The sequence below is a fragment of the Amphibalanus amphitrite genome, unplaced genomic scaffold (assembly GCF_019059575.1).
Source record: "Amphibalanus amphitrite isolate SeventyFive unplaced genomic scaffold, NRLGWU_Aamphi_draft 000430F_arrow, whole genome shotgun sequence".
Classification (NCBI taxonomy): domain Eukaryota; kingdom Metazoa; phylum Arthropoda; class Thecostraca; order Balanomorpha; family Balanidae; genus Amphibalanus; species Amphibalanus amphitrite.
The window spans coordinates 60,264-86,265 of NW_024881924.1; the positions used below are offsets into that span (position 1 = coordinate 60,264).

Genomic DNA, 26,002 nt, shown 5'->3' on the forward strand with positions numbered 1-26,002 from the left:
ATCGTTTGGTATGTATTTCGTTTCCCTAGCTCTAAAAATGGCGCGTTGGGAGCGCCGGAAGTCGGCAAGGTCACAGTCGGCGGCAGAAATTCGAAAAATCAAAATTTAAATTTTTGAAATCTGATTGTATTTTTGGATTTGGGAGGTCCATTTGCTCCCTATAGAAGCTAATATTGCTGCATATTCCCATTGAGGTGACAAGAATTAGCAAAATAGTGGTTCGGGCGCTTTTCAAAAATAGTACCGGACGCTGTTCCTCTTGTGACGTCATAGCTCCGTGAACTGACCTGACCCGGTCAAATTTCTTATACCATATGATAGCCAATACTTGCCCCAACATGCATGGGAAGTTTCATCACGATCCATCAACCGATGTCCGTACCACCGGCAGGAAACCTCGGGCGTTGGCACTCAGTTTGTGAAAATCCGGCCGGAGGCTGTACCTCTTATGACGTCATAACTCCGTGACCTGACATGACCCGATCAATTTTTTTCGGCAAAAGATGCGCAAAGGTTGCCCCAGAGGGTATTGAAAATTTCAGCCCGCTACGACAAGCCGGTTAGCGTGCACTTCGAAAAAACCTCAGGGGGGGGGTGATACAACCCCCCCCCCCTAGGCGTTCTAGGGTTAACCCCTTGCAAGGGCTTGTGTAGGCATGCCTTGCGCATCAGGAATCAGGCCGAAAGGCTTCAGGCCGATACACAACCACTTAACCTATGATGCTTCATGAGCTTGAGAATCTATAGCCCATTGCAATGTGCTTTTGGCTATATGTTTTAACTAAAAACAACTTTTTATATACTATTTGGTTGCATTTCACTGAAAGTATCCACGGCCGGCTGACGGCTGGCTGCCCACAGTTTGCCACGGCTGTGGGCGGCTGTGGCTGTGGAGCCACGGCTGCGGAGCGGCTAGGCTGTGGAAAATTGCAGCCGTGCAGAACTCTAACGGCTACCCTCCACGCTGGCTGCATGGGATAGCGCGTCAGGCTCTGAAACAATACAACAGACAAAAGTATCTGACAGCTGACCGCACAAGTGATCGTAGTCACACAGGAGCCCATCCCCAACGTAGGGATAGGATATATTTGTCACTGCCTTTCATCAGTGACAGCCTCTGCCTGACCCGGAAAGTAGATGCGGCCCTGAAATCTGTTAATCCCAGCTTAACAGCATCGTGGAAAAATGGCAACACCCTCGCCAAACGCCTGGTACATTCGGCTTTAGAGCCCCCACCCTGTCGCGCAGGGAAACAGTTCTGCCGTACGCGTAAAAGCTGAGCTACACTATGCGTGACCGTCCAGGAAGTTACGTGCGTGATCTGCAGATCCGTGATTGCGAGACTCCCTTGACATCGGTTTCTGCGATTTTCCAGAATTTCCGTGAATTATTTTATGCTGTCGTAATAATAACAACTAATAAATGGTTTCGCAACAAACGCTTGAGTTTGCTATTTTCTATACTATTCTATTAATAATAAGCTTATTTTGTTAATAAAACATCAAAAACACATGAAAATTAAAGAAACAATTATTAATTACGTCACTTGGATTCATACGGTGCACCACCAAGTGCGCCAACAACTGTCTCATATCACGCAATCTCGCAGATTCTGCAAAAAAAAGTTCGTAGCTCTGAACTTTAAATCGATACGGAACATCCTGACTGTCCTGACTATCCGGCATATCCTGTACTGAACGTCCGGGATTTCCACCGCCTGCCGCGTTTAGGCCCTACATTGGTGGCTCTGAGGGCCCCACACAGGCGCCACCGAGGGTCCTACACAAGCGCAACCGACGCGCCGGTCACCTACCTCCAACTCCAAGGCCCAACACCAGTGACTTTGAGGGCCCCTAGCGGCGCCACCGAGAGTACCTCGCCGGTCTCTAAGCACCCCACAGGGCTCCTGAAGATCTTGCCGGTCTCTCGAGGATCCACTTCTGCTGTCCGATGAAGAGTTTGCACCAGCAACTCTAATGGCCCTGCATACGCTTATAATGGGCCCCAAGCCCCATGCCTGTGTCTCTGAGGCCTCCCACAACAGCGCTTGTAAAAAAACCTTACCGACGACTGTCAGGGTCCCACACAAGCACCTTTGAGGGCCCTACGCCGCTACCTCTGAGAGCCCCACACCAGTGCCTCTTAAGGCCCCGACTCTGAGGGTGCCACAGCGGCGCCTCTGGGGCCCCACACCGGCGCCTCTCACAGCCAGACACCGCGCCGGTGACTCTGAGGGTCCTTTACCGGTACCTCTGAGGGTTTTACAATGTATTTCCGAATATATGTTCATATTTTCCGAATAAGAAATGGGCTTTCGTTATGTTCTCGAAAAGCCGCAAAATAACCTAGATTTCGGGTGACGCGGGGGTATTTTCCCCAAATGCCCCCTCTCCTGGATCCGCCAGTGGAGTCAGATGGCCTACCATTAAAAAAAATCACAAAACAAATTATCGTATCAGGGCTGTGACGAAAATTAACCCTCGCCGACCGAGGGGGTGCCGCCCCCCCCCACCTAGGTTTTTTCGCGATAGCTCCGAACACGCTGGCGATAGAGAGCTGAAACTTGGCATATCTGACCTTTGATTCAAGCCGGATCTTTTGACTTCAACCGCATTTTCGGGTCAGGTCAGGTCACTGACCTATGACTTTATAAGTGAACCTCTGCACGGTCTTCAGATGTCGCAGCTTCGCAACGCCCTCACTGCCAGAGGAGATGTCACAGGAAAATGAAACTTGCAGGATCTAGTATCCATTATGATTCTCACAACTGGAATATCTTGGATTTTTCCTAAAGGTCATATGAGGTCAGGTCATTTTCGTGACCTCACCATTATAAGTCAATGGGGAAAAATGGAAACTGCTATTCTGGCGCCTAGAACGATCTCCAACTATCTGAAGCACACAGAATCGTGATTTGATGCACTTTTTGCAAGGTTAGATGCGTCACTTTTGCAATGTTGACCTTGCGTGACGTCATTTATGACGTCATCAAGGTCATATTAGTTTTTCGTCAATAACTATTGATCAAATTGAGCTAGCGAGTCATGAAAGCCACCAATGGACTCAGGAAGACCTGCCGAATCGAATGATATGCAACATGACCTCTTTCGACGAACTTCGTGACCGGGGGGTGCTGACCTGACCTTGACCTGAGGTCAACACCGTAAGTTGATCTGACCCGAACAAAAAGTATATCATTCCACGCGCCTGAGCGAGGCGAACACGATGCTGCCAAAATCGCGGCTCTGCGGCCGTTTTTTGCGAAGCTATTTACCAAAAACTGAACCGTACCTTGGGGCACTTGACCTGACCTCAGAGGTCACCGGTTGACCTAGGACCTTAAAATCGGGTACCAATCTCTGCGTCTCGTAACGGCGCACACGCTCGTTTTTTTTTACGCGACGCGCTAGCTCCACCAGGGGCGAAACGGCGAGGGGGGTCGTACCCGCCCCCCTCGGCCGGCGCGTATGTAGAAAACCAATAGGTCCGGCGAGGATTAAGGGGCCTAAATCCGATGAGAACACAGGATTTGGGGGTACCCAAGGTTTGGCTCCTTACCTGGTTTAGCCCCCCGCGCCTAAGCCCTGGATCCGCCAGTGGTGCCCCCATCCCAAATTGCCTTCCGCCGCCTCCCCCCTGCCATGCCCCCCCCGCCTCCTGCCAGGCCGCGTCATGAAAAAATGCCCTGCCAGGGCGAGGGTTAATCATGATACATGCAAATGCAAAGAAAATAACATATTGATAAATTTTGACGCATATGTAGTTTATTAAAACTGAATGATATTTTCGATCTTAAAAACTTGCTAGAGGAGCCACCAGTGAATACTATTGACTGGAGGCACTAGAACAGGCCCATGTCATTCTCTGGCAGATCGTTGGGTAGCCGTTTGCCACTCGGGCGTCATCTGGCTGCTCGGGGCCTCTCTGCGCCGGAGCCCTATCGGGGATGCTCACGGCCGGCCGCGCGCCGCGCGACGCGCGGTCACACCTTCACCCCCGGTCACACCTTCACCCACTGCGTGCCCAGCGCAGTGGTCACACTTTCACCCAGTGCGTGCCCAGCGTGTCACACCTTCACCCACTGCGTGCCCAGCGTGTCACACCTTCACCCACTGCGTGCCCAGCGTGTCACACCTTCACCCACTGCGTGCCCAGCGCAGTGGTCACACCTTCACCCACTGCGTGCCGCGCGCCGCGCGACGCGCGGTCACACCTTCACCCACTGCGTGCCCAGCGTGTCACACCTTCACCCACTGCGTGCCCAGCGTGTCACACCTTCACCCACTGCGTGCCCAGCGTGTCACACCTTCACCCACTGCGTGCCCAGCGTGTCACACCTTCACCCACTGCGTGCCCAGCGTGTCACACCTTCACCCACTGCGTGCCCAGCGTGTCACACCTTCACCCACTGCGTGCCCAGCGTGTCACACCTTCACCCACTGCGTGCCCAGCGTGTCACACCTTCACCCACTGCGTGCCCAGCGTGTCACACCTTCACCCACTGCGTGCCCAGCGCAGCACAGCAGTCGCACCGCCGGCATTATGGGCGTTGAGCTGACGGCTTTTGTGTTGTGAGCTGTGAGCGGAGCGTGTGGTGACGGCCGGTTGCGCTCGCTCCCCGCAGCTGGCCTACGTGGTGTTCCTGACGCTGTACACGTTCGTGGTGCTGGTCAAGATGTACCCGGTGCCGCGCTGGCAGGAGGTCTACGTCACCGTCTTCATCGTCACGGCCGGCATCGAAAAGTGCCGCGAGATCAGCATCTCCGAGCCGGTCTCAATCAGGTGACCGCACTCGGCGCATCGGCTTGTCATGCTCAACAAAAATGACATATATTGTATCTAGCTAGCTGGTCCAACTTTCAGCTGATTCAAGGTTTTTTAAGGGATGCATGGCTCGACATGATTAGGTTATTTTAAGTGACCATCCCACCTTAACATTAGTTTTGAGTTGAGATAGCCAAATTAGTGGCCATGGCCTGAAAATACCGGTTTGGGCACTCACAACATCGAAAAGTGCTTTAACCCGCGCCGGGCCGGTGCTCTGAGATTCCGCGCCGGACCGGGGGTGTCTGAACACCCCCTTCTAACTCGGCTCCTGGGCCACGTAGCGACACGTGGTAAGCGGCAATCGAAAAAAAACGTCCAAAATAAGGACGAAAACACTTCGGTCATTTTTTGGGTCAGGTCAAAAGTCAGGTCACCAGAGGTCACCAAAGGTAAAATGTTGACTATTTCAACATTTTGAAACTGCCGACGGCTATCTCGGGAACCGATAGAGCTACAGCACCGCGGAAAAACGCATTCGATAGCCCGTTTACAGACCTTTCTGGAAAATGTTCTCAGATTTGACCTCAGGTCAGCGGTTTAGCCTCCAGAGGGCAAAAACTCCAAAAATAGCCGTTTTTACGAAAAACGTTTTTGTCGGCAATAACTTTTGACTCAAAAGAGCCATGACATCATTTTTGCCAGCATCGTGTTCCTCTCGTCGAGACGCGTCGAATGAACTATAATTTGACCTTGAAAGGTCAACTTGAAAATTTGACCTCAGGTCAAGGTCATGACCTGACCGGAAAAGGTCATGTTGCATATCAGTCGATCCACAACGTCGAACCAAACACATCTAAGGTTTTCATCGCTCTAGCATGCCTGTATCAGAAGTTATTAGCGAAAAACTGTTAGATTCTGTTCGTGACCTGAGATGACCTTGGGGACATAACGATGGGTCACAGTTGCCATTTTCCGGTTCAGCGTGTCAATTTTACCTACATCTCGATGTTTGAGAGTGTCTAGAATGGCGTTCGTGCAAAACAGACGCTTTTTTCAATTTTCTGCCGTTGACCAATGGAGAGGCCGCAAAATTGGCCTGACCTTAGGTCACCGATATCGAACTTCCGAGATAAACATTTTATAGATAATGTTGCTCTTATCAATCGCTGAAAGTTTCAAGGCAATCGATCAATCGGTGTAGCTATGACGAGCATTCTTATTTTTCTGAGGTGAGGTCACTTGGCGTGACCAGGTGACCTGACCTAAGGGGACCTGGGTCTGAAATTTTCACAACATGCGCGGAAAAGATGCACGAACAGGTGTGCCAAAAACGGCGGCGCTCCGCGCGGCCTTTTTTGAGATATCTGCGATTAGAAAGTGCGGCATTTGTTGCGCGCAAAGCAGCATATACCACCGTGTGCTACCAAACGTTTTAGTAAAAAATTTAAAAATCGTTAGATCTCCGCTGACGTCACAAATTCTAAGGGGGTATTCCAATGCATTAGCCCATCAGAATCCGAAAACTGCAAGTTTGAAATTCCATATCTCCGAATTAACCCGCGCTGGGCCGGGGGGGGGGGGGTGTTTGAACACCCCCTGCGGTTTTTCGCGAATATTTTTCGGTGAAATTTGGTAGATATTCATTTTTGATCTTTCCGAACCAAAGGACATCACTTTTATGCCAATTCATTAACTTTTTTGAAGGTGGGAGGGTCTCTTTAAATAAACTAAAATCTACCCATAGTTTCATATTAAAAATCATAATAAATCGATCTTGGCTATTTTCGGTGAGGCTGTGCCTCACTTGATTCTCCCATACAAAAGCATTAGACCACCAACCTGGCAACTATTATGTAGCATGGTAAACACCCAAGGTGGCAACATTGCTATGCCGAGGCATGGAAGCTACATGGCCTTAGCCAATAGCCATGAATGAAATAAAGGAAGCAATCCAATAAAAGCTTTTTTTACCCAAAAGATGGTGAGGCACTGCCTCAAGTTCCTCAGTGGAAGAACCGCCACCGTGGCCTTCTGTGCCACAGAGAGGAGGACTGAGAGCGTGTCACGCGTCTCTCCGCACGACAGCCGTCCGCAGGGGTCGGTGGTGGTGGGTGTGTCGGCGGATCAGCCAGAGTCGAGTGGCGGCCCCGCAACTGGCTCTTCTTCCGGTGCCTTGAGTGACGGAGCGATCCTGTTCGGGGTCACTCCGGACGATGGCGGCGGTGACGGTCCCGGTCTGGTGGCCACTGCTGGCCTGGCTGTGGTCAGCACAGAGGCAGCGTTACCTCTGGCCACGGCGATGCAGACTGTGAATCCATGAATTTATACTACATAAATTATCTGATTTAGCAGAATCGTAAACAGTTTTTCCTTGTCATATAGTCTGTCCTAGAGATGTCACTCGGATACCAACTTGTTGGTATACCGATACCAAACCGATACCAACTCGGTATTTGGTATTTCAATCCTAATGTGTTTGGTATTTTGTTGGTATCATGGACCCTCGCCAAAAGAGGTAAGAAATCGGTAAAAAGTTAGTATTTTCCTCATGTTCCCAAGTTGGTTTGGTCTCGGTATTTCTCCACGGTTTTGATTGGTATTTGGTTTGGTATCGGTATTTCGATTTTCCGTAACTGACATCACTAGTCTGTTCCCAATTGAAAACAAGTGCATGATGCCTTATTTTACATTTCCAACAATTATTTTCATAAAATCAGATACTGGGGAATTAAGTGCCCTCCCCTCAAATTTAGTTTAACTAGTCCTGTGTAATGGGATACTAGAAAAACATATTCCAGGCACCAGTGACGTATTAATTTGTCCAACCTTATGTTCTTGTACTGTTGACTGTAGTGAGTGCCAGTCACTGCGGTACCAGTCACTGAGTGCCGGTTGGCTGCACTGATCCGGCCGCTGACCGTGCTGACCTTTGGGCGGCAGGATGAAGCTGGCGCACTGGTTCAGTCGCCTCTGGAACCTGCTGGACGCCATCTTCATCGTCAGCTACCTGCTGGCGCAGCCGCTACGCTACAATGCCAGCACGTTCCGCTGGGGCCGCTCGCTCATCTGCTGCAATAACATGTACTGGTGCGTATCGACCGCAACTGGCCAAATCAAACATTGGCGATTCACAGGTGGGCGCCGCTACCAACATTAGGCGTGTTTACATAGGGTTCCCTTAATTTATATTACTATTCTATTTGCGTGGGTTTGCGGGTTTTCTGAAGTGGTCAGTTTTTGCAGCGAGTTTTTTCTGTTGGGGCCTGCAAGCTACCCCCGTACACTCGGGGGGCAGATTGATGTTCCACCACTCCCTACCCATCGGGCTCCCATGGCTCAGCACTGGCTGCTAGTGCAGAGCCATGTGATCGCCCGATGGGTAGGCAGTGGCGCAGCCAGGGGGAGGGGGGGGGGGGTGAAAGGGGTGAGATCTCACCCCCGTCTCTTATCCTAGGGGCCCACCGTCGATTCGAACTGTAACGTTATGCAGCCTGACAAGTTTTTTATCATAATGTCAAGGTCCGTCATAGGACGAAAAAAACAGTTTTCAGGCCTGATAGCCCCCTTTAGGATTTATAGTCCCATTATATGATTCAAGAGGGTGCATCCAAGGCCCGATTGAGCTAATCCAAGGCCTACATAGGATGGACCGTTCCATGGCATGAGAGGGTCATTTCAGGCCTGAGTTGGCCCATTTCAGGTCTGTGAGGGCCCATTTCAGGCCTGAAAGGGCCCAGTTGAAGCTTGAGAGGGCCCATTTCAGGCCCTAGAGGGCCTGCCTGAGGCCTGAGAGGGGCCCATTTGATGCCTGTTAGGGCCTATTGCATGCCTGAAGGGGTCCATTTCAGGCCCTAGAAGGCATGTTTGAGAGGGCCCATTTCACGCCTGAGAGGGGCCCATTTCAGGCCTGAGGGGGCCCATTTCAAGCTTGAGACGGCCCATTTCATGCCCTAGAGGGCCCGTTTGAGGCCTGAGAGGGTCCCATTTCAGGCATAAGAGGCACCATTTCAGACCTGAGAGTGCACAGTTACGGTATGAGGGGACCCTTTTTCGATATTGTTCGTGTGATTCGTGGTCGTTTACTCTGACCCAGCACGGCAGACCAAAGTGTTCATGTAATCGTCCAGTTCACTAAGAATTGCGTAGCTGATCGTATCCTTTCATTAACCGGAGGACCAAAAGAGTTCTTTGATGAATGTCTATTTCTGGATTACTCGTCACACACTGCACGTCAATCGAATCGTACGACGCCGGCGCCGTTGCGCCGGCGGAGCCGCGTCGCCGTCGTCGTCGTGTCGCGAACTGCCGAGCCGGCCGGCGGCGGCCGGCCCGGCGCGTTGGGGCCGGTCAGCACACATATGTGCTCCAGATGACCCCCCAGGCCCTGTAGAGGACCACGTGGACGGCGGGGCTCGGCCGTGCCCGCCGCGCGCTGCCGTCGCTGTGCGGCACGGTACGTTTTCTCTCGAACATGGCCGGCCCGAATTTTCGCGTCGCTCGCGGAAATTCTAAACGTAAGAGAGAAAACATTAACGAAACAACAAACAGCTGCTCGCAAGCAGCGTCTCCGTCCGTATCGTACAGCAATAAACGAACGCTAAAGCTAAGGCTGTAAACTACATCGGTTGCGCCGCGCGTCGGTCCCAATCTAAGGCTGCTACACTCTAAGGCCGTAAACTACTAGCTCGTACAGTGTGTCTAAAAAGAATGTACCGTCGCCACTACGTGGCGCTGGTGTCGCGAGCCGGTAGTTGGCTGAATCCGCACCAGACCACACATTCCCAAGCGCTATAAGGTGACAGCTGCGCAGCGGCCGGTAGTAGCGTAAGCCCGAACCTTCGTGACACGACCCCGGGGGGGGGGGAGGGAGGGGAGCGGACGGGGCAGCGCGTGTAGGGAGGGGTGCTCCGGCAAGCTGGCAGTTGTCGCGGCCAAAGGTCAAGGGGTCACACACCAAGCGAACGGACGCTGATGTGGGTTCGTGGGGATCATGAACTTGTGTGTGGTAGGTGCGTCTTGCGATGCACGGGTGATACGCCAGGTCTAAGCCAAAGGATTCAGGGCAGAGCTGAAGAAAAACATCTGGTCAACTACGGCGAATAATGGTGCTGAAAAATGGAAAGTATGGGTCAATGCAAGCCTTCATGACTATAAACAACTTTTCTGAGGACGCAAAGGCCAGCATTGAATAACGATATCCGGATCGAAATTAGCAATGATTTATAATTAAATGCCGAACTAATAGCGCTGCAAAACCCTCCTAGTAAATTGTCAAGTCGGATTATACCCACTTGAATTAAACTATCCTAAATAAAATTGTTGATTAACTTTCTAACACTGACGTTCTTTATCATACGATAAGTATGGGGTTAACCAAGATTCAGCATCTTCCGCGTTCAAACAACCACCTGTAAGGTTAGAACATTAACCCGCGCCCTGGTGGGGTCTGTTTATAACGCGACTTGGTGGGGGGGGGGGGGCTATTTTTTGCCCCCCCTCGTATCTCCGAAACTACTGGACGGATCCGCAAAATTCAAACGGCGTTCGATAGCCCTGTCAAATTTGTCGAAGGAAACCACATTTCATTGACCTCGGGGTCACCGATGACGTCACAGGTCAGGTCAAAGATAAAATGTTTCACCGTTCACGGGGCTTCTAGGGAAAGCGCTATAACACCGAGTAAAACGCATTTTGTCGAAAATCAGCGATAAGACGTCAGTTGTCTAGTACATATGTTGCTATTAGAGGTCACTGGTCATACCAGGTCAGGTCACAGGTCAGGTCACCAAAGGTCACCAAGGGTCACCCCATGAACCCAACTTTACTAAGGTTGTGCGATGCATGTTTTATGGCCAGTTTTTCATTTCCAACCCAATGGTGTTGGTTATAAGACCATCAGGTACGGTTTAGGTCACTTTCTGGTGGAGGTCAGGTCAAGGTCAGGTCAAAAAAGGTCAAATTTTAAAGTTGATATTTTTGCATTAAATTGGTATCAATTCGATGCAGCTCGTCACGGGGAGTCTAATGGTGGTCTTTGTTTTGCACTACGAGGTCTAGAATTGCTAAAAATTGAGTTTGAAAATTTTGACGTCATCAATTTTGAACAGTTTTTTCGCTATAACTTCGCCAAAAAAAGAGGTATCAATCTAAAATTTGGTATGTGGATGGAAGGCGGTAAGGACTATCACATATATTCCGATTTTTGCGAAATTCAAAAAACTTTTTGGATTTTTTGACTATTATATCCCAAAAATCTATTTTTTTGATTTTTGGGGGTCAAAATCCAAAAATTTCAAAAATCCGAGATAGCAGTTTTGTAGCCCTGTTAATTCTACAGCTTTTATGTCCTTATCATTTTTCTGTATTTGCAAAGCTATAGGCCTGACAGCTCTTCCCGCGGAACCCTTTTTTGGGTCGAAAACGGCAGAACATGACGTCACTCTGACGTCATTTTCGGCCAACCTATCATAGCCTTTGGAAAAAATTTTGGTCACCATGTGTAAAATTGATGTCCGGGAGGGTACTGAAAGTTTGGTGACGATCGGCGCAGCGGTTCTGGAGATATATCGAAAAGTCTGGAGGGGGGGCAAAAAATAGCCCCCCCCCCCACCAGGGCGCGGGTTAATGGCCAGGTAAAAACATGGTCGGGATTTGATTAACCGGATTATAAGTCGATTTTTTTTTTAGTCGGGATTTGATAAGTCGGATTTTTTACGCCAACCGCATTTTTAAGTCAAGTCAGGTCACTGATCTATGACGTCATAAATGAGCAGTCCTAAAATGAACTGTGTGAAACTGTCCTAAACTGTCCTAAAATGAACATTTTAGGACTGTGCTAAAATGTTCCAACTTCGCAACACCCTCAGTGCAGAGCTTTCATAGGGAGATGAAACTTACAGGATCTTATAGTATGATCGAGAGGTCTCACAACTTGTATAAATGTATATCTAGGATTTTCTGAAGGGTCGCCTGAGATCAGGTCAGTCTCTCACCATTAAAAGTCAGGGGAATATGGAAATTGCTAGTTTGGTCCGTCCGGAAATGATATACAACTATCTCAAATTCTCAAGCACACGGAATCGTAATTTCATGCGCTGCTTGCAAGGTCTGATGCTTCAATTTTGCTTTGTTGATCTTGCGTGACGTCATTTATCACGTAACTAAGGCTATCAGTTTTTCGTCAATAACTCCCGATCAACTAAAGCTACCGAGTCGATAAAGCCACTAATGGACATGAAAAGACCTGCCGAATCGATTGATATGCAATATGACCTCCTTTGACCAGCTTCGTGACCTGACGGGCTGTGACCTGACCTTGACCCGAGGTTAACACCTTAACTCTCGCCCGTATTGGTGTTTTTCCAGCCTCAAACGTATAAGGGTCCGTTGGACCCCCCCCCCCTTGCCGTTTCGCCCCTGATCGAGCTAGAGCTTCGCGGAAAAAAACGAGCGTGTTGGCCGTGACGAGAGGAAGTCGATGATACCCAATTTTAAGGTTCTAGGTCATCGGTTGACTTTCCAGGTCAGTTCAATGACCCAAAAGTCGGGGAAATCGGGACCTGTTAGAAAGTCGTAAAGCGTGGCTGCTATGGGGTTTTCGGGGTGCTGATCACGAATATCATGTTAGTTTTGATCGCAGATGATGTCTTCATGCATTTAGGCCAGGTCGGGTCAGGTCAGGTCAGGTCAACCAGTAAGGGTATTCGTAGTAGGTGGCAACCGCCTCTGACAGCTTCGCAACATGTTACGAGGGCACCAAAACTACTTCGTAAATGTTCATATGGCTGCTAAATTCGAATTAAGCTCCTAAAACTGGCCTAGAAACATGTAAAACTCGAAAAAGTGAACCGAGGTCATCAAAGGTCAATGACCTGACCTGACTTTCCGGTGACCTTGACACCCACCCTTATGCATGGAAGCAAGATCATATCCCATGTTTGAACGCTTAAAACCACGAAAAGACTGCAAACGCGCCGCTAATGCGAGCCGACATACGCCGAATCGCGATTCCGGCCAAACATGGTCTCGAAAAGTAGGTCGCAGGTCAAAGGTCATTAAGGTCAGGGTCATGACAATTTCAGGGTGGGTGTAAAATTGATTAACGCGAGGGTACTGAAAGTTTCGTCGCGATCGGCCGCTTTTTACGCGAGTTATTCGCGAAAAACCGAGGGAGGGGGTCCGTTCGACCCCCCTCCCTCTATACGGGCGAGGGTTAAGTTGGTCTCACCCGAAGAAAAAGTATACCATTCGACACGCCTGAGCTAGACAAACACGATGCTGCTAAAATCGCGGATCTGCGATCATTTTTAGCGAAGTTATTTACCAAAAACCGAACCTGTGCCTTGGGCCACTTGACCTGACCTCCGAAGTCATCGGCTGACCCTGGTCCTTAAATCGGAGACCAATCGCTGCATTTCGTAACGACGCACACGATCGTTTCTTTCGCGAGGCTCTAGCTCAATTAGGGGCGAATCGGCGAAGGGGGTTGTTTCCTCACTTCCAACCCCCAACGTCCCCTCGGTATTCAGAAAACCTGAAGGTCCGGTGAGGGTTAAAACGTTTCTCCTGAACGAGGAAGAAATGTGAAAGTCAAAGCTCTATAGACGTCCTGTAAAAGTGGCCATAATAATAAATTCGTTAGAAATAAGATGCTTTTTAAACGACTTCCTCATATAAAATCGGGTGCTGGGACCAATCTTATAAACGCTTTAGAATGGACAGGGTGTCACTGGCTAAAGTTTGGGTGCAGAAAACGGCTATTACCTAAATGCAAAATGGTTTTCATGCATTTCAGTCAATTGTATATTGTCGGTCCCAGTGGCCGAGCTAAAAAAAATCGGTAGTGTTTTGCATCTTTTACGCCCTAAGAAACTACACCATCTATCGAAGTGGGCGGGCTTATTTGAATGGGAGGGCGCATTATGCACGAATCGTGTGCTTTCGTTTATTTTGGACTGTATTTTACCACATCCACTGCTGGTATCACTATTAATATAATCTAATGCCGTGAATACGACAGCATTCCATTTATAAGATTGGGCCAATGGAGTCGCGCCCCGCGAGCTCGGTTTTCCGCTGGGCCGCTACAGGCCAGGAAGTCGGTCTTCGCCTGAGGGCAGGACAAAGGTCAGTGAGGGAGCGCGGGGTCAGCCAGGTATCGCCAAGTGCCGAGCGAAAGCCGCTCCCTCCCCTCTCTTCCGCTCTTCTCCCCTCCCCACCTCGGTATAGATGGGGAGGGACCGAACTGCCAATGACATGCGAGCGGTCAAGGCCGCTCGCGCGGCAGCGACCCTGGCGGCCGGGTGCCGCAACTGGGATTCAGCCAAGTTACCGATTCGCCTCCTGTGGGAGAGCCAAACCAGGGGACATACTTTTTAGATATACTGTACAGGCCGACCGGCCGAATGAGCCGGGAGGGCACTATGACAGTGTGAACGCGTAGCACTGTCGAACGGCTCACAGCTGTTAGCTAATGGCTAATCACCAAACAAATGACAATTGACACAAGCGACAGCGCACAGAATGAGCGGCTCATTCTCACACACGCACACGTCAACCTAACACGAATGACGGACGCAGTTAACACTCACAAATATCCAGACTCCGACGCTGCTCGGCAGCGGCTCACAGTGGTCGTAAAAGACTCGCTAGTCGCCCCACTCGCGCACACATCATCCGTCTGAGTCCATTTACTGCCCGTCACCATCGCACTCGAGACGGCAGAGACGAGAGATCGGCCGCCTAGAGCGACGAGTGGCAGTGGCCATTTCGACCACCCGCCCTCGGCCGTCGGCGCCAGGGAACACGTTCACCACGCGCCCCACAGGCAGTGCCCGCGAGGCAAATTGTCCTTTGTCACCGGCGCTAATTCGTCGAGCTGCACGTCTGCCGGGTCTGCGCGTCACTTCATCCGTGTGATAAGCGTCCGGAGGTGCGGCTCGGGGCCGGCTCGCCCACTTGGAAGCCTGTAGGTCACTCGTTAGCGGCGGCGCTGGCTGGGCTGACCGTTTCCGGCACGGCGTGCAGGTAGGTGTGTACCGCTCCACAGCGGCCCTGTCACTGATGACCCAGAATTGGTTCCGCAGGTGAGCCAGAACGTGCTCTGCGTCAGAATGGGCGAGCTTCTCGTGTCGGTCGGTGACGATCAACCGAGTGATGTCTCCGCGTGCAGGTAGAATCACCCGGCGCTTGACCTTGAAGTCGAGCTGGGCGTGGCGCAGCTGGCCCCCGACTCTCAGAAGGCCGTTCGAGTCCAGGAATGGGTTAAGCCGGTGCAGCTGGCTGTTCGAGGGAACCCGCGTTCCGTGCTGGAGAGCTGCGATTTCATCGCCGAACTGCTCGGCCTGTGTGCTGAGCAGCCAGACACACTCAGCTTCTCTCAGCTCTTCAGCAGTCAGCGGTCCCGTCCGCCGATCAGCAGCTGCTCGGCTGCGGCTGTTGTGAGCGAACCTGCGCACCCACGCTGTCACACGCAGCAGCCTGAGCCATGATGAGAACCGGCTGGGGTTTATGGCCGGCTCTGCTCCCCTGATGACGCAGGCTGGTGCTCTCATTTCGGCCGTTTCCTCGTCTCTCGGGCGCTTTGTCGGGCGGGGCGGCGCGGCCGGCCGGTCCTGGGGACAGCGCGACAGGACGGCGCGACCTTCGCTCCACTCTCCGCTCGGTGCCACCTCAGTCACCGAGCAGCCTCGGCTGCCTATGTTCGATGAGTTCAGTGACCCTGGCACGTATTGCCATCGAGTCACTTCCGAAGCGTCCTGGGTTTCCTCGCTGACACGGATATGATGCACGTCCTTGTTGACTGGCAGGTTTCGATCCGGCGCGCGGCCGGTGACCGTCCAGCCGAGCAGTGTTCTCACGGCGCACGGCGCACCCGGTGGTCCGTCGATCACCTCACGTGCCACGATCAGTTCTATGACGTCAGCGCCCAGAAGTACTTCTACTGGACCTCGAGTCGCACTCGGCAGATCCAGGTCAGCGAGATGAGGCCATTTGCCCTTCTCCCGTGACCAGTCCATGGCGTGATTTGACACACTCAGCGTCGGCGTCGTTTGGGCGTTCCGTATTTCGTGACGTGTGCCACCGCTGCTGACAGGCTCGATCACGAAGGACACACGGCGTGATCTGAGTCTTTCACTTCCGTTTATGGTACTCAGGACCAAACTGTCAATGGGTCCAGAGATGCCGAGACGGTCGCTCAGGCCTTCGGTCACCAGCGTTACCTGGCTCCCGAGGTCGAGAAGCGCGTGGGTCGTGCAGCGCCCAGCAGGACCATGCACCGTTATCGGCAGTGTCTGCAGCAGCACCTTACAGGGCGGCTCGACCACCGCAGTGCCGACATGTTTCACTGGTGACGGCGCGCTGCCGGCAGCACTGTGCCGTGGAAACACACGGCCTCCGTTGTGCAGAAGCGTGTGATGACGTTTCCCACAGTTCTCGTGTCCACAATTTGTACCGGACGGGCACGCGGCGCTGATGTGGCCTCGCACGAGACAATTGAAGCAGAGCCCGTTGCAACCGGCGACCTCCGCCCTCTCGCTCGCTGTCAGCTCCAGAAACCTGTCACAGCGCTCTACGTCATGTGCCCCCTGACAGACTACACATGCCTCCTCACTCGCGACCGACGCTGCCTTTATTGCACTAATTTTCGGTTTTACGACCTCTCGGGGCGCGGCCGGCGCTAGCGCAGTCGCGTAAACACGCCGCTGCCGGCTCTCCCCACTGTTGACCTCGGCCTTGGATTGCTGGTGGCCCGTCAGGGTCAGGGACGCACGCCCTGCGGCCACGTAGCGGCGCAGCCAGCTGTCCAGGTCGGCCAGAGTGGGGCGGACGAGATCGCTGTGTACAGCGTGCTCGCCCCACTTCAGCGCCAGCGCAGCGGGAAGCTTCGAGATCACGGCTGTTACATTGGTGGCAGCCGAGATGTCCGCGTCGTAGTGAAGGCACTGTAGCACACGGACCGCGGTGCGAAGGTCACGTGACAGCTCTGTCACAGCCGACATATCACCATCTTTCACCGGCCGCGAATCGAGCAGTTTTTTCATCGTCGCGTGAATGACCCGCGCCGGGTCACCGAACTCCTCCTCTAGCTCACGCAGAGCCTCACCGTACAGCGAAGAGTCACATAACATACCGCGCACTGATTCCTTGGCCGGCCCGGTGAGATGAGCCTGGAGATAGGTCAGGCGCTCGACGTCAGTCAGGTCGTCTCGATCGTGCACTAGAGCCCTGAACAGCGCGATCCATCTCGGCCATTCCAGAGCGGAGCCGCTGAACTTATCCAGGGTCACTCGAGGCAGCTGTGGAGTCGTTTGCTGTCTCACGGGCTGTAGCGGGCGTCGTGCTTCCTGCTGGTGACGGTCGTCGTATGGCCGCGCGCTCACCAGTTGTCCGTACTGGGAGGACTGCTCCACCCAGTCCCGGGTGCGTGAGGACCTGTCACCCGGCCGCAGCGGCTCACGCGGCTGGGCGGCTGGCTCACTTGGAGCTGCGGCAGCAGGCCGAGCTAGAGCCTGACGGTCGACGGCAGATGACTGGTGGCCATGCTCCTCCTCCTCGAGCAGCTCCAGCTCCAGCTGACGGCGTTCAGCTTCGTCGGCGAGCTGTTGAGCTTCGAGAGCTGCCCGTTGTCGTGCCAGTTCTGCCTCCTGCCGCGCCCGCTCCGCCTGCGTCTCCGCCTCCTGCCGCGCCCGTTCCGCCTGCGTCTCCGCCTCCTGCCGCGCCCGTTCCGCCTGCGTCTCCGCCTCCTGCCGCGCCCGTTCCGCCTGCGTCTCCGCCTCCTGCCGTGTCAGCTCCGCCTTTGCCGCGGCCGCGCGCTGGCCTTGCTCCGCTGCGAGCTTGCTTAGCGCGGCTCGACGGCGGGCTGCGCTGATGGTGGACGACGCTGCGCTGCCGAAGGTCTCGCTGCGGGTATGACATGCCTGCGAGCTGCGCGTAGATTTAGCGTCACACCGTGCGACCGCCTTTGCGGTCGATTTCGCGTCGGACTTCGCTTCCGACATCACTGCGTCGGACTTCGCTTCCGACATCACTCATTCACTGCACTCGCGTCGGACTGTACGTCCATTCACTCACTAGTTAACATACATCCGGCCCGGAGGACCAAAATGTTCGTGTGATTCGTGGTCGTTTACTCTGACCCAGCACGGCAGACCAAAGTGTTCATGTAATCGTCCAGTTCACTAAGAATTGCGTAGCTGATCGTATCCTTTCATTAACCGGAGGACCAAAAGAGTTTTTTGATGAATGTCTATTTCTGGATTACTCGTCACACACTGCACGTCAATCGAATCGTACGACGCCGGCGCCGTTGCGCCGGCGGAGCCGCGTCGCCGTCGTCGTCGTGTCGCGAACTGCCGAGCCGGCCGGCGGCGGCCGGCCCGGCGCGTTGGGGCCGGTCAGCACACATATGTGCTCCAGATGACCCCCCAGGCCCTGTAGAGGACCACGTGGACGGCGGGGCTCGGCCGTGCCCGCCGCGCGCTGCCGTCGCTGTACGGCACGGTACGTTTTCTCTCGAACAGATATGATAGGGACCATTTCCGGGCTGAGAGGGCCCATTTCTGGTCTGAGATGACCAATGTCAGGCCTGAGAGGGCCCATCCATTTCAGGCCTGAGAGGGTCCATTTCAGGCCTGAGAGGGCCCAGTTCAGACCTGAGAAGGCTCATCCCAGGAATGAAAGGATCATCCTATGTGCGGGAGGGTCCGTACTCCGTGCCTGGTCTGGGTCTGAGAGGGCCTATCTCAATCCTGATTGAGCCGATATCATGCCTGATATAGGTTAACTCACTACATGTACCTATATTGATGGCCCAGTTTATGTCTAATGGGCCCATCTCAAGACTCAGAGATTTTATGCTGGAGGAAGCCTACCCCAGGCCTGAGGGGGCCCATAGAGGTTTTTGAGGCTCATGGAGGTCCCTCAGGACGATATGTCAGCCTCTGAGAAAGCCATGCAGGGCCAAGCCGACATCTGAAAACTCCTCTTCTCTTCAGGCATGTGCCTGCCTCACCGCCCGGCCCCACCCCGACGTCTAGGAATTAGACGCCTAGGTATTCATCAGGACCCCACACTGGTCCATGATGACTCCAAACTGACACCTGAGGCACCGGCTTTTGAGAGGACCACCCAGGCCCATGTCACTCCACTTTTGATGACATCATAAGGCGGCCTCAGGACAATTAATGGCGCGGTGCGCCGCAATCGCTCCAAAGTCCCAAGCTACTTGTCAACAGCTGCCATTTTTGAAAATATTGTTTTGAAATAAAGTTTCAAGCAATGAATATATTGTAATAAAGTTGTAACTTAAATCTATACCATATCTAAGAACTTACTGAAAAATGATTTATCCATAGTTAAAATATAAGCTCGATGCATTTTTACGTTGCTTTCCTGCTGATGCAGAGGGTTTTTAAATCGTCTATATCTTCAAAACCGGCCATTTCTTAGCATATTGTTGCTCTTTTTTGTCGCTGGAAAATTAGTTGGGCTTTCCATTGACATCAACGGCTGAGCGGTATGTGTAGAGTGCCATCAATAATCTTCAAATGAAGTTCGTCATTTTTACGTTGCAAAGGAATGGAGTACCCCTTGCGAGCATCAGGTGTGACGTCACTCAGGATCTGTCTCTGATTGGTCGGCTGGGGAGTGACTGTACCTTCTATAGATGGCCTTGGGCCCACCGGCCTCTGATAGCCGCCACGCAGGTCTCAAAAGACCATGTCGATTGTCGATATCTAAACCCCCAAGTCTTTGGAAGGCCTGCGCTCTATGCAGACTCTTGGGCTTTACGTGGGCTTGTAAATGCCCCAAACTGGCCCTAGCCCAGCTCGACCGCGCCCCGCAGAGCAGGGCCCCAGGCTTTCCAGTTTTACGCCCCTGAGGGGTGTTTGAATATTCCCTTCTAACCTGACTCCAGGGTCACGTAGCGACAAGCGCGGCGGTAGGCGGCTTTCTAAAGAGCGTTGAAAATCATGAAGAAATTACTTCAGGTCATGTAAATGTTGCAGTTCCGACCAAAGCCCACGGCCACGTCGTCATGTTCATCGAAGGAAACGTTTCGCCTATTTTGACATTCGAGGACATATAAAGCTATAGCGCGCTGAAAGTGGGTTCGATAGCTCTAACGCGCGCAATCAGCCATGGGTGGGGTTGGGGGAGGGGGGCGTATTGGCCAAACCCGATGATCTAACAAAAATTTAAGAAGGCTAGAAAGACGAGAAAAAGCAACGGATAGCTATAGGATGCTTCAGAATCGCAATGGTCATTTTTCGATTAGGTCATCGCTAAGGTTATTGAAGATAAAATAATGATAAAATTACGATAAACGCAAAGACAAGATAACGACCAAAAAAATATTTTTATTTTTGTCACAAATAACCGTATAACTCGTGAACCAAAAAAGCTAGAGCTTCGCGGAACAACTCATTCGATAGCCCGCGCCGGGCCGGTGCTCCGAGATTCCGCGCCGGGCCGGGGGGTCTGAACACCCCCTTCTAACTCGGCTCCTGGGCCACGTAGCGACACGCGGTAAGCGGCAATTGAAAGAACGTCCAAAATAAGGAAGAAAACACTTCGGTCATTTTTGGGTCAGGTCAAAGGTCAGGTCACCAGAGGTCACCAAAGGTAAAATGTTGACTATTTCAACATTTTGGAAACTGCCGACGGCTATCTCGGGAACCGATAGAGCTACAGCGCCGCGGAAAAGCGCATTCGATAACCCTTTTACAGGCCTTTCTGAGTAATGTTCTCATATTTGACCTCAGGTCAACGGTTTGGCCCCCAGAGGGAAAAAAACTCCAAAAATAGCCGGTTTTACGAAAAGCGTTTTTTTCGGCAATAACTTTTGACTCAAAAGAGCCATGACATTACCTTTGCCAGCATCGTGTTACTCTCGTCGAGATGCGTCGAATGAACTATGATTGTACCTTGAAAGGTCAACTTGAAAAGTTGACCTCAGGTCATGGTGATGACCTGACCGGTAAAGGTCATGTTGCATATCAGTCGATCTGCAACGTCGATCCCAACACATCTAAGGCGTTTTCAGCGCTCTAGCACGCCTCTATCAGGAGTTATTAGCGAAAACTGTTAGATTCTGTCAGGGGCGGATCCAGCCATTTTCAAAGGGAGGGGCCAAAACCGGCCACTTTCCGAGCCCATTCAAAACTCCATACTGAGGTTTAGGATGCACCGATTACCCCAACCCACCCCGAAAAAAAAAACACGGTGCAGGGTAAGTTTAACACGCGCCCTGCTGGGGTGCGAGTTATTTCTGGCATTTCTGGTATTTCTGGCAAATTTGATCATGCATCTTTTCTGCACATGTGTAAATTTCAGACCGAAGTCACTCAAGGTCAGGTCGCCAGATCACGTGAAGTGACCTCACCTCATAAAAAGTTTCGATGTCTGCCATAGCTACACCGAGTGAAAGATCGCTTTGAAACTTCCAGCGATTGATAAGAGCAACCGTAAGAGCAACTGTACCAAATGCTTATCTCGAAATTCTGACATCGGTGACCTTAGGTCAGGTCAATTTTGTGACCTCTCCATTATAAGTCAATGGAAGGAGCATGAAAGGCGAATGCCACGCAAATTCTGGACGAATGCCACGCAAAACAATTCTAAATTCAAAAACCGAATTACAAGTAAACATGCCACGATGCACCGGAAAATGGCTCCCGTGACCCCTCTTTCTGTCCCTGAGGTCATATCACGTCACGACTGGTATCTAACAGTTCTTCGAGAATAACTTTTCATAGAGGCATGGTAGAGCGATGGAAATGCCTTAGGTGTATTCAGCTCGACGATACGGATCGACTGATAGGCAGCATGACCTGTGTTCATAGTTCATTCGATGTGCCATGACGTGAGGAACACGATGCCGGTAAAAGTGGTGGACGGTGAAAACAAGGCGCCTGGGGTGATTTGATCTAGGCTTTTGAAATTCACTTGCATAGAGCACGTGACAATTGGCGAGTGGAAGGCATAGGGAGGGGGAAAACTTCTTGATGGTCACTAGCTCCACCAGGGATGAAACGGCGATGGAGGGGGTCGTAGCCGCCCCCCCCCCCTCGGCCGGCGCGTATGTAGAAAACCAATAGGTCCGGCGAGGGTTAACCCGCGCCCTGGTGGGGTCTGTTTATAACGCGACCTGGTGGGGGGGGGGGCTATTTTTTGCCCCCCTCGTATCTCCGAAACTACTGGACGGATCCGCAAAATTCAAACGGCGTTCGAAAGGCCTGTCAAATTTGTCGAGGGAACCCAAATTTCATTGACCTCGGGGTCACCGATGACGTCACAGGTCAGGTCAAAGATGAAATGTTTCACCGTTCACGGGTCTTCTAGGGAATGCGCTATAACACCGAGGAAAACGCATTTTGTCGAGAATCAGCGGTAGGGCGTCAGTTGCCTAGTAGATATGTTGCTATTAGAGGTCACTGGCAATACCAGGTCAGGTCACAGGTCAGGTCACCAAGGGTCACAGGTCAGGTCACATGAGCCCAACTTTACTAAGGTTGTGTGATACATGTTTTATGGCCAATTTTTCATTTCCAACTCAATGGTGTTGGTTATAAGACTATCAGTTACGGCTTAGGTCACTTTCTGGTGAAGTTCAGGTCAAGGTCAGGTCAAGGTCAGGCCAAAAAGGTCAAATTTTAAAGTTGATAGTTTTGCATAAAATGGGTATTGATTCGATGCAGCTCGTCACGGGGAGTCTAATGGTGGTCTTTGTTTTGCGCTACGGGGTCTAGAATTGCTAACAATTGAGTTTGACAATTTGACGTAATCAATTTTGAACAGCTTTTTCGCTATAACTTCGCCAAAAAAGAGGTATCAATCTCAAATTTGGTATGTTGATTTAAGGCGGTAAGGACTATCACCTATGTTCCGGTTTTTGCGAAATTCAAAAAACTTTTTGGATTTTTCGATTATTATATTCAAAAAATCTATTTTTTGATTTTTGGGGGTCAAAATCCAAAAATTTCAGAAATCCGAGATAGCCGTTTTGTAGCCCTGTCCAATCTACAGCTTTTAGGTCTTTATCATTTTTCTGTATTCGCAAAGCTATAGGCCTGACAGCTCTTCCCGCGAAACCCTTTTTTGGGTCGAAAACGGCAGAACATGACGTCACTCTGACGTCATTCCCGGCCAACCTATCATAGCCTTTGGAAAAATTTTTGGTCGCAATGTGTAAAATTGATGTCCGGGAGGGTACTGAAAGTTTGGTGACGATCGGCGCAGCGGTTCTGGAGATATATCGAAAAGTCTGGAGGGGGGGGGGGGCAAAAAATAGCCCCCCCCCCACCAGGTCGCGGGTTAAAAGAGCCTTCGCATGTTTTGTTGGCATGCAGTGTTCTCAAGCTCTGCTATGTTCATGAACTGTGATAAAAGTGAACGCTTAAGTCGCAGAAATTAGACTTTTGATGGTCTATGGTGATTCTACCACTGAGCTTGCCTAAAACATGAACGAATGTCTCCGATCACATTTGCCGCTCGGCATTTGGCTCCTGGCCTAGTAGTCCAGTATCCGAATTAGAAGGGACGTGAAACGCCCACCCGAAACGCCCACCTCTCGACTCAACGTGCTACGATGGGGCCACCACCCTGGCGCGGGTTAAGTTTGGGGAGCCTTGAGCCCCAGCAGCTCTTTCTTGATGCTCTTGTTTATCACTGATACTACTCTAGACATGTCTTGTGATGCTAATGCAGTGTCATCTTACGATAACGGCCCTTAAATAGCATTTACCCTGTTTGATCAAACTTGTCGGGCTCCGCGATGAAAAAATTTGAACAGAAGTCTCGTTAGTCGGGATAAGCTGAAAGTTATCCCGGTCACGGCCGGGGTGGCCGGGGCGGGTTTTCCACCCATGCCTCTGACACTCAAGCTAAAATGTAATTTTGGGACGCTGTTCCAACGGTCATGACAATGTCCCATAACGGCTTCAAAGGCACGACACTCTTCCCATCCCGTGGCCCGGGAACGCATGACACTTCGGAGGGCCATGTCTGGTGAACTCGTTGAGAAAAACACACTTCTGAGACTGAATTAGTGTTCATCGTCTCGCGCATGGTCTCGGTTCGGTAAATGATTTGGGCAATTTGGAGCAATCCTGGAAATACCATCAGAAGCCAGGACAAGTATCTCTAAGCGTTGGCTTCAATGAAACAAATGAGAAGAGCATATGTCAGATATATTTTGGGGGCAACGCGCATTAAAACTTATTTGTTGGTCTTGGGTCAAATAGATGAGCAGTAGAGGTCTGCACCGGCCGGCTGCAGCCGCGGCTGGCTGCAGCCCCACGGCTGTGGGCCGGGGCGGCTACAAATATCTCCAAGAACACGGCTACGGCTGTGGCCACGGCTGTGAGATTTCAAGCTCAATCTTAAGTACTCAAGTATAAAATTTTAAATCCTTAATCTTACATTCTGATGAGCAGTCTAGCCTGTAAAAATCATGCAAAGGATGCCCAGCAACATTGAAAGTGGTGAAGCCTTTGAAAACCTGTAATGGTTTTATCATTTGCCGTAGGAGGAGTTTGCATTCTGGTAGTTGGTACAGAATACTAATTATAGGTGCCAATTGTTCCTTCATCATCAAGAGCTTGACAGTTTCAGAAAATGCAACATGTTGCATTGTCACATCCCTCTCCAATCTCACCTGGTCATTAGGAGAGCACCTTACAGCTATTGAAGACAACCGTTCAATAATTCTTTCAGGTAATAGAAAAATAAATAACGCCTAGGTAAAGGCAGGTAAAGACTTCATAAAATATTATCTAAAATAACTCTTAGATGTTTTTCTGGATTTTCGGCAAGTCCAATTACATAATATAAAACTGGCGCTTTATGTTCTAACTGGTGTGTGAGTGACCGCTAACAGAAAATGCTGATCAACGAAGCCAATGGAATTAGATTATAAGGGAGCATCAACCATACTTACGGTTAATTCACATGACGGTGAAAACCCTGAACACGTAATTCACATGACGGTGAAAACGCTGAACACGATATTTCTTTCGCGAGCTGTTGACTTTACTAATAAAATGACGTTTTTTTTCTAAAACTGCAAAAATTTATACTAAATCTTTGTTTGAGAGCTAGTTTTTTTACTGTATAGTCTCATTATGTAATAATTATAATTTTTATGGCTGTTTATAGAGACACAAAAAAAATTATTGCCACTTCTTTGCTATTGACGTCATCAGACTCAAATGAAATTTTATTTATTTATTTATTGCGGGTCTTTGTGGTATCCAATACATGACTGGCTTTTAAACCACAGTGTCATACAATGTGCAACCGAGGTATAAGATAGGTAAAAAACATAATACACACATTGTACACAAACATTGAAAAGGTTAAAACACGTAAAAAACATTGACACTCTAGCATGAAAAAGTTGAGACGGTGGAGCTGAGAGGTCGGTGCGCAGTATTTAAGTGGGTGGCAGTCGCACATCGCCGACAGGCTACTTCACCGACATTAGAGACGCTTTCACACGCTTTTTAAAATGACTGACTTTGTCGTTTCCGCGAACATTGTGATGCAGCCGGCTCCAGTTGCGCACAGCGCGGACAGGCACGTACATCCTGGTCGCTTCCAGGCGGCATCGGAACGTTTCTAGCTGTCCGGCGGTTGCTGCTCGCGTGGTTCGCTGGGATACGTCGGCTCTGTACGAGACCAGGGATTTCAGGCGCCGCCGTCCCTGATCCTGGTGTAGAATTGTGTGCATCAGTACAGAGTCACGATAATCGATCATCGCACTGAATGACATCCACCCTAACTCACGCCTTGCGGTTGAGATGTGTTGACGTTGGCGGATTCCTGTCACGAGTCGAGTGGCGAAGTTGACAACCTTGTCAATACGTTGACGCTGCTGCTGCGTGGGCGGCGCCCACGCCGGTAAACAGTAGGTGATATGCGGGAAAACGAGCGACTCAACGAGATGTTTAAGCGTCTTCCGCGGGAGGGTGTCTCTAAGCTTGCTGATGGTCAGAAGACTCCCATAGCAGCGTTTTGTCACGTTGTTTACCTGCTGTTGCATGCTCAGTTCCGCGTCTAAAAGCACGCCAAGAACTTAAATGCTGTGGGCTGGAGTCAAGCTCACACCGTCGAAACTGATTGAGAAATTTGAAGCTTTTTTGAGCGACGGTGCAGTTCCGAAAAGTATCAGTTCGGTTTTAGAGGGGTTTACTTTGAGGCCACTGGAAGTGTACCACGCTGACAGCTTGGT

General features: G+C 51.0%; 1 protein-coding gene across 1 annotated transcript in view; it reads left to right on the top strand.

The window, feature by feature from the left end:
* The window catches only part of LOC122391300 (transient receptor potential cation channel trpm-like), a gene marked incomplete at its 5' end in the record, with an annotated part of 182,366 nt that overhangs the window by 51,103 nt on the left and 105,261 nt on the right, over positions 1-26,002 (top strand). The window contains 2 exons of the mRNA XM_043385094.1: positions 4,625-4,782; positions 7,708-7,854. Coding sequence (XP_043241029.1) covers positions 4,625-4,782; positions 7,708-7,854 — 305 coding nt within the window. The remainder of the gene's footprint in view (positions 1-4,624; positions 4,783-7,707; positions 7,855-26,002) is intronic.